Below are 18,737 nucleotides of genomic sequence, written 5' to 3' on the forward strand. Positions count from 1 at the left end.
TTAGTAAATGCTATCTGCAAGAGAGTTAGTCCTATATAAGCTACTCTGCTGTTACCAAAACTGGAGTCTGTATTGAAATTATGGGGTAAAAATTAAAATATCTGATAAATGAAATAACTGAGACTATTTAGCATGTACATACTTAGTTTTATTTAATATAGAAGACCAGTTTGTTCCACAATTCCATACAGAATTCCTGAATTCTGTATGTTATTGCTTATCTAAGGTTAATGTAAGTAGGTTTTTGAATTAAATTATTTGGTCAGTGAGTAACACATATCAACAGAAGTGACTATGAAGAAATAATCTCACATTCCTTCTGAGTTTTTATTGTAGGTCAGTCATAATTCAGAAATGGTGCTGGTATTCAAAAATTTACCAGGTAAAATTTACAGTCCAGTCACACTCTTGGAAAACATTGAGAGTCACAGTCTTACGAGCTGTTAAGTAAACATTGTGTATGTTTGTTCAGCCATGTGTTTGCAAAATGCAGTTACTTTTGATGATTGTGCATTGTACTTATTTTATTTGACAAAATCATGCCTGTTCACCAAGAGGTACACAGAAGCCTTTCTGTATATAAGACATGTATATCAGTACTGAAGGTACCATCTAGTTGTACTTTACATGTACAGAAATGTCTTTTTAATTTTCTGCTAATTGGATTCCTCCTCCCTACTCACTCATGTACTAGATTATAATATATATAATAAAAGCTTAAAATGGGCTTTCTCTATTGCTCTTTTTCCTTCTTAAACAATTCTAGGAGAGATTTCACTAATGCATCATTTAATGTCTAACCATGGTTCAAGTAATTGGACCTTAATGCCTGAGAACTTTGGCTTAAAATAAAACAAATTTATTCCTACCCAATATGGCTACTTTTTCTTCTTATTTAAAGATGTTCTTTGCTTAAAACCTTTTGCCCTTTAGTCTGGTTTAAGCATTTAACCCTAACATCTTGTTTCTGTCTTAAAGAATATTTTGTAGTTTTTAAATAAAAACTATCAGGGTTAGAACTAGAATATATAATAATAATCTAACATGATCACTTGTAGTATATAGGATATTTAAATAGTGATTTTTATCCTTTCAATATTTCATAAAAAGACAGCCTAAGAAAAATTTACCCTTTATTTTTCTAAATTTGTTTTTAAAAAAGCAATAATATTGCTTTCTTTATGAAAGTTGTCTGGTGTTTAAATTGCTGAAGGAAATTGTAATGATAAGGTGATTATTTAAGGCTCCACCTCATTTTTCATCTGAGAATTAGTACATTCTTTTAATGAAGTATTTAGTGTGTGGGTGTCACCCTCCTTATTATATTCTCTAATTTTACAGTACCGGAAAATGGAATAGGAACTGAAACACTCCTTGATCTATAACTTCTAGACTCATCCGTGCTTATCAGAAGAAAAAGTTTCGTTTGAAAGAGAAGGGAGGACTTTGTGAGAAATTAATGGTAGCTGATGGGCATCAGCACTAACAAGTCAGTGAAAACTTGTGTACCATTCACAGTGGAGTCGTGTGTGTATGCACGCGCGTGAATGAAAATTATTTTATACCTGCTGAGAAAACATATTTATTTTAAGCATTGGTAGGGATGGTGTCTTTCCTATACCACTGAATCCCATGTCAACCACAGTTCTTGGCTCATAGCAGGTCTTAATCTTATACTTTATCACATACCTTATTCCACCTGTATCAAGTGCCTACAATGTGTAGGACCACTGTAGGTTCTTTGGAGAGCATAAAGTTATGTAAAATATGGTTCTTGACTTCAAAAAAAACTTATAGTTGAAGAGAAGAATTACATTCTCATGAAAGCTATGCAGTGAAAGGTAGGTAGTACATGATAAATGCATAGCAAATGCTACAAGATAGTAAGATCCACAGTAATTACTGAGATGTAAAATGAATGCTGGCACAAGGAGGTATATTTGTTGCAGAAATGAAGAAGATCATATACAGTTAGGATGATCAAGGAAGGCTTTGTTTTAAAATGCTGCAAAAGGGACTTCCCTGGTGGCGCAGTGGATAAGACTCTCTGCTCCCAGTGCGGGAGGCCTGGGTTCGATCCCTGGTCAGGGAACTAGATCCCACATGTGTGCTGCAACCAAGAGTTCACACGCCTCGACTAAGGAGCTCGCATGCCACAAATAAGGAGCCTGCAAGCCACAAATAAGGAGCTGACCAGCCACAACTAAGGAGCCTGCCTGCCGCAACTAAGACCCCATGCAACCAAATAAATAAATATTTAAAAATAATAATAATAAAGATAATTTATTTTTTTAAAAAGCCACAAAAAAAGAGCTAAACCCTTGAGGTGTATATTTGATTTGTATAGATAAGATGATACTCCAAGGAAGAAGAGAAATTAACATATAATACAAGACTACCTACTATGCAATGTATAAATATTACGTCATAAATATTAACTTTAAGACATTTCTTTGCTGTCTTCCTACCAGGCACTTTACATACAATATGTAATGTTTATCTATACCCCTAATTTATCCTTTTGTGCTTTATATCCCTAACACAGTAGGACTTTAATATCACTAAATGTCAGGAAGCCATATACATGGTGAGCATGAACTGGTTGAATGAGAAATTATCATATTGACCACGCTCTTTTTTAATTTTATTTTTTAAAGATTTATTATTTACTTATTTACTCATTTATTTTTGGCTGCATCGGGTCTTAGTTGCAGCACGCGGGATCTTCGTTGAGGCACGCAGGATTTTTCGTTGTGGCACGCAGGCTTCTGTCTAGTTGTGGCATGCGGGTTTTCTCTTTCCAGTTGTGGCGCACAGGCTCCAGGGTGCGTGGGCTCTGTAGTTTAAGGCACGCAGGCTCTAGTTGAGGCATGCACGCTCAGTATTTGTGGCACGCAGGCTTTAGTTGCCCCGCGGTATATGGGATCTTAGTTTCCTGACCTGGGATCGAACCCACATCCCCTGCATTGTAAGACAGATTCTTTCCCACTGGACCACCAGGGAAGTCCCTGACCATGCTCTTATTAAGTCAATTCACTCATCAGATGTTTGTTGATCACCTCCTACATGCCTAGTTCTGTTACGTTATAGGCAGTGGATATACAATAGTGAGCAAAATATCCTAAGTCCATACCATTATGAAGTTTACATTCTAGTATGGAAAATTAGGCCATAAATGAAAATATAATACTTCATGAGGTTATAACCGCTGTGGAGAAAAGTAAAAGTAAGGTCAGGGAGATAAAGAGTACTGGTGAAAGGGTTAAGATATTGATGTTTTGTAAAAGGTAATCAGGAAAAGCCTTTCTGATAAGGTGATATTTGAACAGAGATCTAAAAGAATTGAGGAAGTAAGTTGTTTATGTATCTAGGGAAGAACATTCCAAGCATCAAGTGCAACAAGTTCAAAGGTACTTGGCATGTTTAAGGAGTAGTACGGCTGGTTCAGTTAGAGTGGAGTGAGGGAGGGGGGCAAGTGTTAGGAAATAAGCTTACAGAGGGATAGTTCTAGGGGACAGAGGTCTAAGTCCATGTAGGCTGTAGCAACGATTTAGGCTCTAGGCTTTTATTCTGAGTAAGATAGGAAGCTGTTGGAAGGTTTTAATCAGAGATTTGACATGTTCTGATTTAGGATTTAAAAGAAATCACTGGCTGCTCTGTGAAAAATAGACTGTAAAAGGGTAAGGGTGGTACGTGTGGAAAGCAAAAAGATCCATTAAGAGCTGATTGGAAAAAAAAAAACCAGTAATAAAAAAAACTTTCATTTAAGAAATGCTAGGCTACCAAAATTAAAGTAGAGATCTAGCAAAAAATCAAAGTTAGGGGCTTCCCTGGTGGCACGGTGGTAGGGAGTCCGCCTGCTGATGCAGGGGACACGGGTTCGTGCCCTGGTCCGGGAGGATCCCGCATGCCGCGGAGCAGCTAGACCCGTGAGCCATGGCCGCTGAGCCTGCGCGTCCGGAGCCTGTGCTCTGCGGCAGGAGAGGCCACAGCAGTGAGGGGCCCGAGTACCGCAAAAAAAAAAAAATCAAAGTTAACAAATACTGAGCACTCATCATATGAGAATTGTGGTGTATAAAACACTCCCTGCCCTTACAGTACAAAGATTACTTTCATAAAGGAAAATTTTCTGTATGTTGATGGAACTGATTAACTTAGCTTACTCTTTGAAGAATGGAATATCCTCTTGCTTATAAAGTACTTAGTTAATCTTATAATAAAGGTAAGAACTGGTAGCAACAATGATTTTACTTTGAAATCTTCATTTTACCCCTTTAAATTAAATACCTAAAATCATAGCCCAAAATATTCAGCTTGCAAGTTTCTGTGGAGAGCCAATATTCAGCTTGTCATCATCCCCAGAGCTAATTCCTGTAGCTGTCACTGCAACTTAAATATGCCATTTCTCCCTAGAAATTACAAGTAAAATACCATACACCTGGAGGGTAGAGTGGAATTGATACCATTTTTCCAGGAAAAGAAAATATTCTGGTAAGCATCCTGAGAAGGATGCCCCAGAATGCCTATAGGAAGTGGATATTCTGTTAATCCAAGTGAGAGGATTTAAAAAAAAACATTACCAACTGTACTGGCCCCATAGTTAGTCCTCTGTCATTTCTAATATAGCAGAAGCCTCTTTTAGCATATCATTGGCATTTAAAATATGGATTTTCCTTTAATGATTATTTAAAACAACTTAAACCCCTAGAGTTTTTTCCTTCCTGTCTTACATATATTTATGTAAGGATAGAACTTGGCTTTTGTAAAGCATTTTCTTGGCCTATTTTGGGATGTCCTAAGTTTAGTATAAGTTAGTGACATGGATTCTTTTATTGGGTTGGCCAAAAGTGCCTTTGGTTGTTAAGTAAAAATAAAAGACATATTTTTCATTTTCACCAAGAACTTTATTGAACAAAGTATTCACCGTTTTGTTCCACTACCTTCTGCCATTTTTCAGGCAACTTCATTATGCTGTTTTCCCAAAACTTTTTATCTTTTTGAGCAAAGAACTGTTCCCGGTGCCTTTTACAGTCTTCCAGGGATTTTTTTTCCATTAAGAGAATTTTGGAAAGACCAAAATAAATAGAAATCTGAAGGTGCAATGTCTGGTAAATACGGCGGATGAATCCGAACTTCCCAGCCAAGCTGTAAGAGTTTTTGTCTGGTCATTAAAGAAACATGTGGTCTTGCATTATCCTGATGGAAGATTATGCGTTTTCTGTTGACTAATTCTGGACACTTTTCATCGAGTGCTGCTTTCAATTGGTCTAATTGGGAGCAGTACTCGTTGGAATTAATCATTTGGTTTTCCAGAAGGAGCTCATAATAGAGGACTCCCAATCCCACCATGTACACAACGTCACCTTCTTTGGATGAAGACCAGCCTTTGGTGTGGTTGGTGGTGGTTTATTTCACTTGCCCCACGATCTCTTCCGTTCCACATTATTGTACAGTATCCACTTTTCATCGCCTGTCACAATTTATTTTAAAAACGGAATGTTTTCATTACATTTCACTAGAGAATTGCATGCAGAAATACGGTCAAGGTTTTTTTTGCTTAACTTATGTGTAACCCAAACATCAAAGCGATGAACATAACCAAGCTGGTGCAGATGATTTTCAGTGCTTTAATTGGATATTTTCAGTGTGTCGGCTCTCTCCTGGTGTAACATTGATTGTTCTCAATTAATGTCTTGATTTGATTGCTATCAACTTCAACTGGTCTACCCGACCATGGAGCATCGTCCAGGGAGAAATCTCCATCATGAAACTTCGCAAACCACTTTTGACATGTTTGATCAGTCACAGCACCTTCTCCATACACTGCACAAATCTTTTTTTGCGTTTCAGTTGCGTTTTTACCTTTCTTGAAATAATAAAGCATAATATGCCAAAAATATTGCTCTTTTCCTTCCATCTTCAATATTAAAATGACTACACAAAAATTCACCAATTTTGATAAGTCTTTTTTTAAATTCATGCTGATATAACAGCTGTCATATACAGTCTAACAAAATTATTTCAAATGAAGTTAAAGACAACTGAGCTCTACCAGAGCCATCTTACAGAAGAAAACGAACGAACCTTTGGCCAACCCAATAATTTAATTGAAATATTTTGAGGTAGCACCGGGTTTTTCAAATACATTGATTAAATTTTTATGTCTGATTTTTGTATATAATAATAGTGTTTCACAAAGCAAATTCCTCTTCCCGAGATTGTTAGCTGTTTCTTCACACAGCCCTTTCCACAGTGCTTTCCATATAGAAAGAACTTCCATTTATACTAGGTAACATAAGGTAGTAGGAAAAATATGAATTTTAGAATCTTGGCTCTGCTATTCATTTGGTGGATGGCAAATACTCTCTTTAGCCTTAGATTTCTATAAAATGGGGATATTAATACCTTCCTCACAAGTTACTGCAAGGATTATGATGAGAAAATCTGTAAAGTTAAGCACTCAGTATTACCTTTTTTCTTGCCTACTTGATTTGATTGATTACTTCACACTCCTTACAGATTATTGTTACAGCATTGGCCTTACAGCACCCTCACAGCACATTAGAATCATCTGGAGATTTTGGGGGGTTTTGTTGTTGTTTTTAGCCACGCCGCGGGTCTTGAGGGATCTTAGTTCCCCGACCAGGGATCAGACCTGTGCCCCCTGCAGTGGAAGCGTGGAATCTTTTTTTTTTTTTTTTGCGGTACGTGGGTCTCTCACCGTTGTGACCTCTCCCGTTGCGGTGTGCTCCGGACGCGCAGGCTCAGCGGCCATGGCTCACAGGCCCAGCCGCTCCGCGGCATGTGGGATCTTCCCAGACCGGGGCACGAACCCGTGTCCCCTGCATCGGCAGGCGGACTCTCAACCACTGCGCCACCAGGGAAGCCCGGAATCTTAACCACTGGACCACCAGGGAAGCCCCTCATCTGGAGAACTTTAAATGAAATGTACTAAGGACCTAGCCCCACCCACACTAGTTGAATCTGTCTTTGGGGGTGGGACCCAAGCATCTGGTGTTTTGCTTGTTTTAAGTTTCCTAGGTAATTCCGATGCACTATAGGTGTTGAGAACTGGTCTTGAAGGAAGGACTTCACACATAACCTTTCAAGAAAGCTTTCCTGAAGTATTTAGTTCTAATTATTCTCAAAGGTAAAAATAAAAGAGTGGGGGGACCTATGGGGTCATGTTAACCTATTTACTCTTCCGTGTCGAATATATTTAATTTTGTAGATAATGGAGGCCTGTTGCTTTCTTTGAGTGTATAGTTCTCTGGGGAATTCCCTGGCCGTCCAGTGGTTAGGACTCTGCACTTCCACTGCAGGAGGCACGGGTTAGATTCCTGGTCGGGTAACTAAGATCCCACAAGCCATGCAGTGTGGCCAAAAAAAAAAAAAAAAAAAGTATATTTCTCAGATCTACCAGTTAATGTTCTGGTCCCTCTTTTTTTTTTAATTAATTTATGTATTTATTTTATTTTTTGGCTGCATTGGGTCTTCGTTGCTGCACGCAGACTTTCTCTAGTTGTGGTGAGCAGGGCTACTCTTCTTGTGGTGCGCGGGCTTTTCATTGCAGTGGCTTCTCATTGCAGAGCACGGGCTCTAGGCGCACGGGCTTCAGTAGTTGTGGCACGCGCGCTCAGTAGTTTTTTTTTTGGCTCACAGGCTCTAGAGCGCAGACTCAGTAGTTGTGGTGCATGGGCTTAGTTGCTCTTCAGCATGTGGGATCTTCCCTGACCAGGTATCGAACCCGTGTGCTCTGAACTGGCAGGTGGATTCTTAACTACTGCGCCAACAGGGAAGTCCCTGTTCTGGTCCCTCTTAATTGTCATTTCCTCCCATTATATTTGCTTGTGTTAATTGAATCTTTGTTTTTAAAAAATCCTTTTTCATATTTGATTGGAGAGATTCAGTGGCATTTGTTTTTCCATCTAGTTGAAGTTTATCAGCATTTTCCTTCACTGTCACTCTGCATATAAATTTAAAATTCCTTTTATGATTCCTTTTTCTACAAGAAACTGAGTTCATTGATTTCTTTTGTTTCCTTTTTTCTGGGGTCGGGAGGAGTCAGTGGGCATAAGTATTGCTAATTTTTCTTTTACTTGATTTTAAAAAACAGGCTTTCTCAAATCTGTGATCATCTGCTAAATAGTATTATGGATAGTCATGCCTAAAGAATTATCTGAGGGACTTCCCTAGATAATTCCCTGGACCCTAAGTCCAGTGGTTAAGACTCCATGCTTCCAATGTAGGGGGCGAGGTTTGATCCCTTTTTGGAGAACTAAGATCCCATATACTGTGCAGCACGGCCAAAAAAAAATTAAGAATTATCTGAGAATTCAGATGGAAGTGAACTCAAAAAAGCCAGTGGATAAAGGCACTAATCAACTATTTGTACTGCACTGTGTGCTTTCTGATGTGTTTTCACACGCATTAGCCATTCTTACAACTAACATTTTAAAGAATATCTACTGCATGTCAGGTACTAGGATAACAAAGATGAAATATGAGCCTTGTCCTCCAGTGGTTAAAGTCTAGAGGGAAAGACTGGGAGGTAAATAGACCATTATAATCAGTGTAATAAAAGCTCTGAAAGAAGAAATGCAGGGGACTTCCCTGGTGGTGCAGTGGTTAAGAATCTGCCTGCCAGTGCAGGGGACATTGGTTCGAGCCCTGATCCAGGAAGATCCCACATGCCACAGAGCAGCAAAGCCCGTGTGCCACAACTACTGAGCCTGCGCTCTAGAGCCTGTGAGCCACAACTTCTGAGCCCACATGCCACAACTACTGAAGCCCCCGCTCCTGGAGCCTGTGCTCCGCTACAAGAGAAGCCACCGCGATGAGAAGCCCGTGCACTGCAAGGAAGAGTAGCCCCTGCTCGCTGCAACTAGAGAAAGCCCGCACGCAGCAAGGAAGACCCAATGCAGCCATAAATAAATAAATAAATAAATAAATAAATAAATAAATTTTAAAAAGAAGAAGAAATGCAGAGTGCTCTTGGAATATATAGAAGTGTTTAATTAGATTGGAAGATGATGGGATTGAAGAAATCTGGGAATGGGTTAGGGAGGTTTTTCTCAGAGTTATCAGGGAATGGATCCTGAAGGGTCTATCAGCTAGACAGATTGAGCTGGGAGCAGGGGAGGATATTCCTATGTTATATTATGAGAATAGGTAGATGGGTGTAACTCTAACAATACCCTCCCTGAAAGACCTCATTAGTTATGTACTTTTCACTAACTAGAACTTACTTTAATTTTTTAAAAAGCCTCAAAACTTGTAAACCTCATTCCATTTTCACAGAAGGTAAACAGACCTTCCCTATGCCTCCCCCACAAAAAAAAATTTTCAATTTCTAAGCTAGCCCATAATAAAATATTCTTAGAAGCCAGAAAGATTATGTATCTTGAACAGGTAGGCAGTTTAATGAATATTTCATGTCCGAGCAAGCTATGAGATCTTGGGGAAGATTTCTGGATTTTCCTAAGTAAGAACATTTCACTTCTGCTTTAATATTTTCAGATGATCTCTCCCAACCGCCCCCCACATTTTTCCTGTCAGTTTTACATAGTTTCTTAAAGCAGGATTTTGTGCCTATTGGTACTTTGCTGTAGTCCTAGAATTCTTGCAGAATTTCAAAATATTCTGTTCCCTTAGCCCACAGGACCATGGGTTATTGTGAGTGATACTCAATTCTGATAGGAAGAGAGCTACTGTATATGAAAGAGTTTCTATGTAGAAGATCAGCCCTTAGCAGTTTACATAATGATTTCCCTTAATTTTCACAGTAATCTAGTCAGTTAAGTGTACTGTTGTCTTAAGCCCATTTTACAGGTGAGAAAATTGAAAAACAGAAAGATGGCCTGTCACACAAGTGGCCTACCCAGAATGTAAACACTTCACCTTTTAGGTTTTAGCCATCTCACCTTAATATCTTTTGCTTTCAATATGTGATTTGTATGTCTTTGTAGTCATAGTAATACACTGGAATTATTGAAAGAAGTCTTTATGCACACTGCTTTTTTTAGTGCCTTCCTTTGCCAGATGAAGTCCATATTCTTTGCAGGTCTTTCTTAGTCTGGCTTTCAATATATATATATAGCTTCATTCTAATCCTTTTAAATATAGTGTTCTCCAGTCGGTCTGGACTACCTAACCATTCTTGAAAATCATTGTGGCCAAAACTGAATATCACCATTATAGAACGAATTTCTGGGATACAAGATTTGGTTTAGTGCCACATTGTCAGCTGCTAGAGTATTCCAGTAGTCACTATACTCATTGCTGGTTTGCAGTACTAAATAGATGGTTGTTTTCAGTTGATGTTGGAGGGGGAACACATTTTTTTTCAGGCTTTCTTATTGTCTATAAAATATGTTTTTCCTTCATACTCTATATTCTTTATCTCTGGATGAAAAGTGATTTTTAATGGGTGTTAGACTTTTCCTGATGCATAAAATTTTGAGCTGACAAAGTTGACATTCTGCTTTTAATTCATTATCTAATACTATTATATAAAAACTTCAAAAAGATTAGAATTATTGTCCAACTTTGCATGCATTAATTAATTATAAACACTTGCTAGTTTTGAAAGGGCATAATATTCTTCCTAAAGTTATCTAATGCACTGTATTAACCTATTTCTGTGTTCATTTTGCCTTTGTAAATTTTAAGTTATTTTTGTTCATAAAATTAACAGCTTTCACAGACATTAATTATTGCAGCATTTATTCTTGTATCTAGATCTAGAGTGCTGATCTGTATTTGAAAATGAGTATTCATATATTAATCCAAATGGACCCACCTTTATACAATTAATGTTACATTGATTTGATTGATGGTAATTTACACAACCACATGATCTTTGATCATGCACAGTTTCTGATGTTCAAGTAAGCATTCCGCAATTTTAAGTCTTAATAGCTGATTTTGGTTGAATATTGAGTCTAATGCCTAACTTTGGCACATCTCTAAATGCTACTAAACGTTACAGAACCAAGACAATTATACTTTTATTCAGGTCTTCCTTAATCCTACCACATCGTACTTATTGCCTACAGATAAAGATTTGCTCCTTTTCTATACTTCTTTCCCTAGACAGATTACATATAGTTCCATTCTTTCATCTTTGGCCTTCTTTCTGTTTCTTCTTATTTTAATTCAGGAACATTTATGGAGTGCTTAAACTCTGAGTGCTTTGTATGGTCTGTTTTTCAACCATGTGAAATCTTTAAAACTGCCTTTAAATCCCAACTCAAATGTCATTGCCTGAGGATTTTTCTCGGCCTCTTGAGTAGGGCCTTCTTACATCTGTATTGTCATATCATTTTCTACTTCCTTAGTTCATAGCACTCATTGCATTGTAACACAAGGAATGGTTTGAGTCTGTCTCCTTTGCCAAACTGTGAGCTCCTTGAATCTAAAAAGCACATCTTGTTCATTTTTGTGTCCCTGGAGAACTTTAGACAGTGCCTCAAGTAAGCAGGTACTTAGTATAAGGTAGTTAACATCATATGTGCATTTTAACTTATAGGAATTTTACACTGCATGCCTAACAAAAAGAAATGATTGAAATAATCTGCAGTTTTACCTGCCATTCTTCCCAGTAAGTGGATAGCTAGGATTGGACATGAAGTAGAGAGTATGAATCTGTTGTTCCTTCAGTCAGTTTCTGTTTCCACATGCCTCTCAAAGTGAACATCTCACCAGGATTGAGTGTGGTATGGTGCTTTCTAACATAGTGATTTCCTAAGGAGTTATCAAGGGCAGTTTTGACTAGATTGACTTTCTCCATATGTACACTAACTTTAGAACCTAACTCATTAAAAAGATAGGAATGCCACTATACAGTGTAACTAAATGAACATTCTGTCCTTACTCTGAGTTCCTGTAGTAGTTTGTTTTTATGACTCAAATGGTATTTTTGCTGCTTAGTTCTTAGCTGTTTGTTCATGTCTAATCTCACCCGTTGGAAAGCAAGGATCCTCTTTGTATTTGACATGCTGGTTTTCACATGATATTCATTTTTAGAATAAATAGACATTTTAATGTGCTTTCATTGTGCTAAGGTCTAAGGAATAACCCAGAAGCCATATCCTTTAACTCAACCATCCAGTGGTCATCCCTTTACTTGATACCTTTTGCTAAATTTTCCCTCCCAATTATCACGTCTCTTTTTCCACAGCTCTTCCGACGTGTTGCAGCAGCTCTACCTGGAATGGAAAGCACACAGGACAGAAGCAGAGAAGACAGTATCCTTTCTGTTTCATCAGGAAATTTTATTGTTACTACAAGTCTTTAGAGCCCCACTTGGTTGGCTTAGGAATATTATGCCATTGCCTTTTACAGCCAAGAATTGATGGTTTAGGAGCAAAAAATTTTTCTATAACAAATGAGATCTGGTTATCCAATTGCATTCTTTGCAGGCTGCTGCTCACTACGATTAATCAGTGAGAGGGTTTGTGTTTGTTTGCTTGCTTGATGTCTAATGAGCAAGAAATTCTTAACATCCCACCCTCCAGCTTCTTAATTTTGACATCCCTTGGCTCTGGGCTTTTTCCCCACAATATATATCATATTTCCTTCCCCTGCTTTTTCTATCATATGAACTGTCTACTTGGCATAGGCAGGAGATAACTAAGTTTGGAGCTTTATCGTGGCCTCTGCTTTCAAAAATGGGACAGAATGAAGCACATGTAATATTAGTTATTTAAAAGAATTTTGATATTTTCCTTGTTTGTCTCATATTTACCTTCTAGTGTTTTTCCATATGCAGACCGTTTTATTAAGCCATAGAATTCATAGCACTTTGTATTCAGCTCTTCCCACTTCTGAATGTTTTTTGTTTTCTAAGCCTTTATTTTAGCAGCATAATGTGATCTATAGAGTTGAAGCCCCATTATTTATTAAATTCTCTCCCTGTTGTGGAACTCTCTTATAGGCTATTTTCAGATTTTTATTATAGATAATTTTTTAAGGAACATCTTCTTTATATGATTTCTTACTCCTGTAGAATAATTTCCTTAGGATAGATTTCCATGAGTAGGAATTAACCTTATTCTGAACCTTGCTGCATATAGGAGATATAAGCAAGTTTTTTCCATATGAGCACCTTATATGGTGAGCGAGGTATATAGAAAATAGTGGCGGAGTAGTCTCTGAAGCCAAATAGGAATGGAAGGGGGTCTTAGCAGAATTGTCGATGTTCAGCAGAACTGGAATTGTACTTTCCCATTTATAGTTCCTTAGCTTTTGTTTCAGTGATTGACATAAAACTGGAAAAGCCTCAGGAGCAACCAGTCAGCGAAGGAGGCTGTTCCTGCTAATCCCCCATGGCATCTTCAACTTTCCTCCAGAAGCTCACTGCTTTGGCCCCCTTACTCTTTCATTGACTGCAGTGTGAATATTGGCTTGAACCTTTTCCCTTCAGTAATAACGTATTGCAATTCAGCATTGCTGCCTGTCTCTTGGAGATGATCTATTAGCTTCACAAGCACAAAAAAGTCAGTGTCTTCATTATTTATATTTTACAAAAAGCCAAACAATTCCAGCATATTCCAGTGGTAACTTTAAAAATTAGATACATTTTCTTAACATTTTTTTTTTCCTTTTTAATGTTATGAGAATGTACTTCAAAATGATGGAAACCTCAACAGTATGTGGCTTGGTTAAAGAACAGTTGTTCACAGCAGCACTTGCCTACCTACTTGATCTCTCCCTGCTTTACTTGCTGTTCTTTACCCCATTTCCTATTCCAATCCTCCCTCTGTCAAAACAAACAAGAGGGGGCAAAGCAGTAGTCAGACCAAGCCCATTGGAATTATCCTTCAGTTTTAGCAACACCATTTGCTCTCAAGATATCCAAAATTATTCTTAAGCACTGACATAAATTACTTAGACCTTAATTGAGGTCAAAACTCAACTGTCGTGGTAGGCAGTGCTGGAATAAGGAAAGGGTTCTGGTGCGTCTTCAGAATGAGTCCTAATGAACATACTGAGTACTTACAAGTAAATGAACATAAAATATATTTCTGACCAAAACAAATGATTCTTTCACATGTTAGACTCCAGGAGAGAAAAGTAAAAGTGCTTCAGAACAGGTTTTAAATATTTAATTCTTCTAAGAGCTATTTCTTCCAGGATTTTAAATTTGTCAAAATCGAGTTCTTCTGTTTGTTTAAAAAACAAAACTAAACTTTTTTAGGCAATAGATTTCTCTTGAGTTTTCTTTTTCTTTCTTCCTTTCTTTCTTTCCTTCTTTCTTCCTTCCTTCCTTTCTTTCTTACTTTTTTTTGAAATGTTGTGCAGGCAAGGCACTGTAGAAATCAAATTCCTTTAAGAAGAACCAGTGGAAGAATTTAAATTTGGCACTTTGATCGAAACTACTGTAACCAGTAGAAACAATGATATCTAAAGCTTACCAACTAAAGAATCCTCAAGAGAATAGCAAATACTTTGCCCAGGACAATTGAGGTCAAATTGAAAATGGAAACAGTTTTCTTATAAGCCCTAGAGGCAGATCTGAAAAAGCATACATAGAAGGAGGGAAAGGAGAGAATGAAAATAAAACTTAATATTATGCAGATTTATGCCTTATTTTTCAGCATTTTTTTATGTTCTCTCAATCCTGTTTTGCTTTTTATTAGATCTGTATAGTTTGCTTAATTAACTAGTGATTTAATTTTATATTTAAGCTACAATTAATCTTTTTTCTTTGGTGATATTTATTTCTTTGCCTTTTTTAAAACTACTTTCAATTTTTAGATGTTTTATTCAGTCTATTTAGAGCTTCATAACAATGGCAATATGTATTTCCCTTAAAACACTGCAAACAAATATACTAGGAGTGCACCATTTTAATCTTTACTAGTTATTGTGAGATTGCTGTGTAAGTTAATAAATACATTTGTAAATACATTGTTTGCAAGAAGAAAATTTCTGAGTTACAGCTCAGGAAAAGCCTGCTGAATTTATGTTGTAAGCATTACTTAACACAGTATAAGGATGAAAAGACAACAAAAATATCTTCATACTTCCTCATCCCCTCATTGCAACAAAACCCTTAACTGGGAGAACCTTATTCCTTCCCCTCTCTTTCCTCTTCCTCCTCCACTTATTGTCCAACCTTATAATATTCAGAGAACACTTGGATTATGGGTCTGAATAGATAAATGCTTTCAGATAATCATTAGCCCACGTACCCCAGTAACTTGTACTCAAAGACGGGATGGAGTTGTAAAGTGCTTTTATAATACAATATTATTGTTAAAGGCAAGGGTTGACTCTTTTGTTTTATTTTGACATGGCATGTCCTGAAATAAATATCAATTCAATATGGCGATGGGTCATATTCTTTATTTGGAAGAAGTTGTGATTTCTGACATGGGGGTGATTGTGTTCCTACACTGTAGCATTTGATTCTTTTTAATGTATATTTAAGGCAGTAACCAGTTAATGCTGCTTTTAATATTGGTCTTTTTATTTAGCTGGGGTTCTTTAACCGAAGCAGTGAAGTGTGTTCATAGTGCACTTCTTTTTTTAATAAACACAGTTTTGCTGCCCCAAAAATGTATAAATAAACACAAAAGAAAACACTTATTGATTTGGTTTCCCATTCCTGCCAAAGTGATGAATTACCATGTGCTACTTCCTCCCTAGGACTATAAAGGGAATGTGGAATCCAGAAAAATAGCAAAACAACAACAAAACTGAGAAACCCCTGGGGAGTCACAAGACTCTTTTCAACTGTTGAGGGTGAGGGAAAGTGGCTGCAACTTGAAAGATAGGGCCACTGGTGGAGGCAATAATAGGATGTGTTAAGAAAAGCAGTTTAAGTTCTGCTTATGCATCCTCACTCCTAACTCCACCTTTGCCTTTGGACAGGGGTGACAAACTGCCCTTGCACCAAATCCAGCCTGCTACCTATTCTTAAATTAAGTTCTGTTAGACCTCAGCCATACTTTCTCACTGCAAAGATGGAGTTGAGTAGTAGAAACAGGCCTTAGGGTAAACCACAGCTGTCCCCTGTACTATAGAAATGGAGGCCACAGCCCAGACTACAGGCTCAGGTATCCACAGCCGTAATGTCAGGGCAGTCTAAAATCCCTGAGAGGGAATTTCCTGGTGGCTTAGTGATTAGAATTCTGTGCTTTCACTGCCGTTGCCCCAAGTTCAATCCCTGGTTGGGGAACTGAGATCCTGCAAGCCGCGCAGCACAGAAAAAATATTAAAAATCCCTGAGAAGTGAGGAGCTGATGAAACTAGGTGAGGAATAATAACCTGCCTGCCTTAGGCCTTTCACTCACTCTTTACCCTTTCAAAACATCAGTTAGTGGACTGTGATCTAGGGAGACTGACTCCTGCAAGAGCTGCTTCCTAAACTGGGTTTAAAGGTAAGGCCCTGAAATAAAGTTTGGTTTGGTGAGATGATACTGAATGGGAACAATACATGTGGTCTTGTGGTACCTAGAACTCTGTCCCAAGGTTTGTCCTTTCCCCATCTTAAAACTTGACATTCTAGTCTTTGACCCTTGCCCAGTATACCATCCCAGAGTTATAACCCATACCCTGGGAGAATTTGGACTCATAAGTCAGAGCAGTTGGATACCTGAAAACTGCCTCAAAAGAAAAAGTGAATACCATTTGACGCAGAACTACTTGAAAAGACAACTAGTAATTTAAAGATGGCATGATAAATATTAAAGAGGTAAGATACTACCAGTATGGAACAAGAATCATAAAATAATCAAATATATTAAGTGAAAAATATAATAGTTGAAATAAAAAACACAGGTAAGTAGTAGACTGGATTCTATTCATTGAATTAGTGAGAACGTTCAATTGAACTCTCATTAGAAAGCAAAGAAATAGAAAAATAAAGATTAGGAGGAGAATAGTATATATAGCAACATTCAGAAATTCCAGGGAGATGAAAATCAGGAAAATTAAAGTACTGAAAACAGAATTTTGAAGATAGTATTTGTGACAGGCATCTGTGTATCTTCTGAATGCAGTTTCTGAAATGGTATCTGCCTCCTGGTACTCATACGTTTGCATTATCCTTTCCCCTTGAATATAAGCTGCACCTGGTGACTTGCATCTAAGGAATAGGACACAGCAAAAGTTACATCACTTTGAAGGTTAGATTATGAAAGACTGTGGCTTTTGTCTTGTTCACACAATCTGACTCATTTGCTTTTATGCAGCAATCTGCCACATTTGAGCTGCCTGTAGAGAGGCCCAGCAGCAAGGAGCTGAGGGCAGCCTCCAGTCAATGAGGAACTGAGGTTCTTCTTAATAAGACAGCCTGCAAAGAACTGAACAAAAAACAAGTCACAGACAAAATATTTGTAGATTGCATGCTTGATAAAGGACAAGTATTCAGAATATATGAAGAACTCTCATAACTTGATAGAAAAGACATGGAAAATGCTTGATATCATTAGTCATTATAGAAATGCAAATTAAAACCACAATGAAATACTACTACATACATATCAGAAAGGCTAAAATTTAAAAGATTGGCCATACCAAGTGTAGGTGGTGAAGACGAGGAGCAACTTGGAATTCTCATACACAGCTACATGAGATTTTGGAAAAACAGTTTGGAAGTTTCTTTAAAAGTTAAATATACATTTATATGTAGTAGCCATTCCACACCTAAGTATTTACCCACAAGAAATGAAAGCATGTGTCTATACAAAGACTTGCACACAAATGTTCATAGCAGTTTTACTTGTATTAGCCAAGAAGTTGAAATAACCCAAATGTCCATCAGAAGGTGACTATGTAAACAAATCATGGTACATGCTTACTGTGGAATAGTATGCCATAAATCAGAATGAACTGTTGATACCAACAACATAGCTGAATATTAGAAAATTATCCTTCGTGAAAAAAGTTGGACAAAAAAGAGTAAAGTATATATTTTATGTTTTCATTTATATAAAATTCTAAGAAATGCAAACTAAACAATAACCCTCCTTTTCTCCCTTTCTCCAGTCCCTGGTAACCTCTATTCTGCTATCCGTCTCTATGAATTTGCCTATTCTAGGTACCACATATAACTGGAGTCATACAATATTTGTCCTTTTGTGTCTGACTTCCTTCACTCAGCATGATGTTTTCAGTGTTCATTCATGTTGTAACATGTATCAGATTTGATTCCTTTTTGTGGCTGAATAATATTCCATTGTATGTATATACAATATTTTGTTTATTCATTCATCTGTTGATGGACACTTGTGTTGTTTCTATCTTTTGGCTATTTTAAATAATGCTGTTATGAACATTAGTGTACCAGCATCTGAGTTCCCGTTTTCACTTATTAGTATATAACCTAGGAGTAGAATTGCTGGATCATGTGATAACTTTTTGAAGAAATGCTAAACTGCTTTGCACAGCACCTGCACCATTTTACGTTCTCACCAGCAATGCATGAGGGTTCTAACTTCTCAACATCCTCATCAATACTTTTTATGTTCTGATTTTTTAAATAATAGCCATCCTAATGGGCGTGTAGTGGTATCTATCTCATTGTGGTTTTGATTTACATTTCCCTAATGACTGATGATGTTGAACATCTTTTTTACTTGGCATTTGTATATATTCTTTGGAGGATGTCTATTTTGTTAAGTTCCTTGCAGGCTGTTTTACTGAGAAACTTTGGAGATATGTCTGTTCAGTCCTTTAACCATTTTTAAAGTGGATTGTTTCTTTTTTGTTGTTATAAGAGTCCTTCA

At 37.3% G+C, this 18,737-nt stretch overlaps 1 protein-coding gene across 3 annotated transcripts in view; it reads left to right on the plus strand.

Moving 5' to 3' along the window:
• Nucleotides 1-13,322, plus strand: part of RAB6A (RAB6A, member RAS oncogene family) — a gene marked incomplete at its 3' end in the record, with an annotated part of 77,851 nt that extends 64,529 nt beyond the window's left edge. For all 3 annotated transcript variants that reach the window (XM_079707611.1, XM_079707610.1, XM_079707612.1), the window contains 2 exons: nucleotides 12,182-12,248; nucleotides 13,258-13,322. In XM_079707611.1, coding sequence (XP_079563737.1) covers nucleotides 12,182-12,248; nucleotides 13,258-13,322 — 132 coding nt within the window. The remainder of the gene's footprint in view (nucleotides 1-12,181; nucleotides 12,249-13,257) is intronic.
• Between the last annotated feature and the right edge of the window lie 5,415 nt (nucleotides 13,323-18,737).

This window comes from Hyperoodon ampullatus, assembly GCF_949752795.1.
Source record: "Hyperoodon ampullatus genome assembly, chromosome: 7".
NCBI lineage: Eukaryota > Metazoa > Chordata > Mammalia > Artiodactyla > Ziphiidae > Hyperoodon > Hyperoodon ampullatus.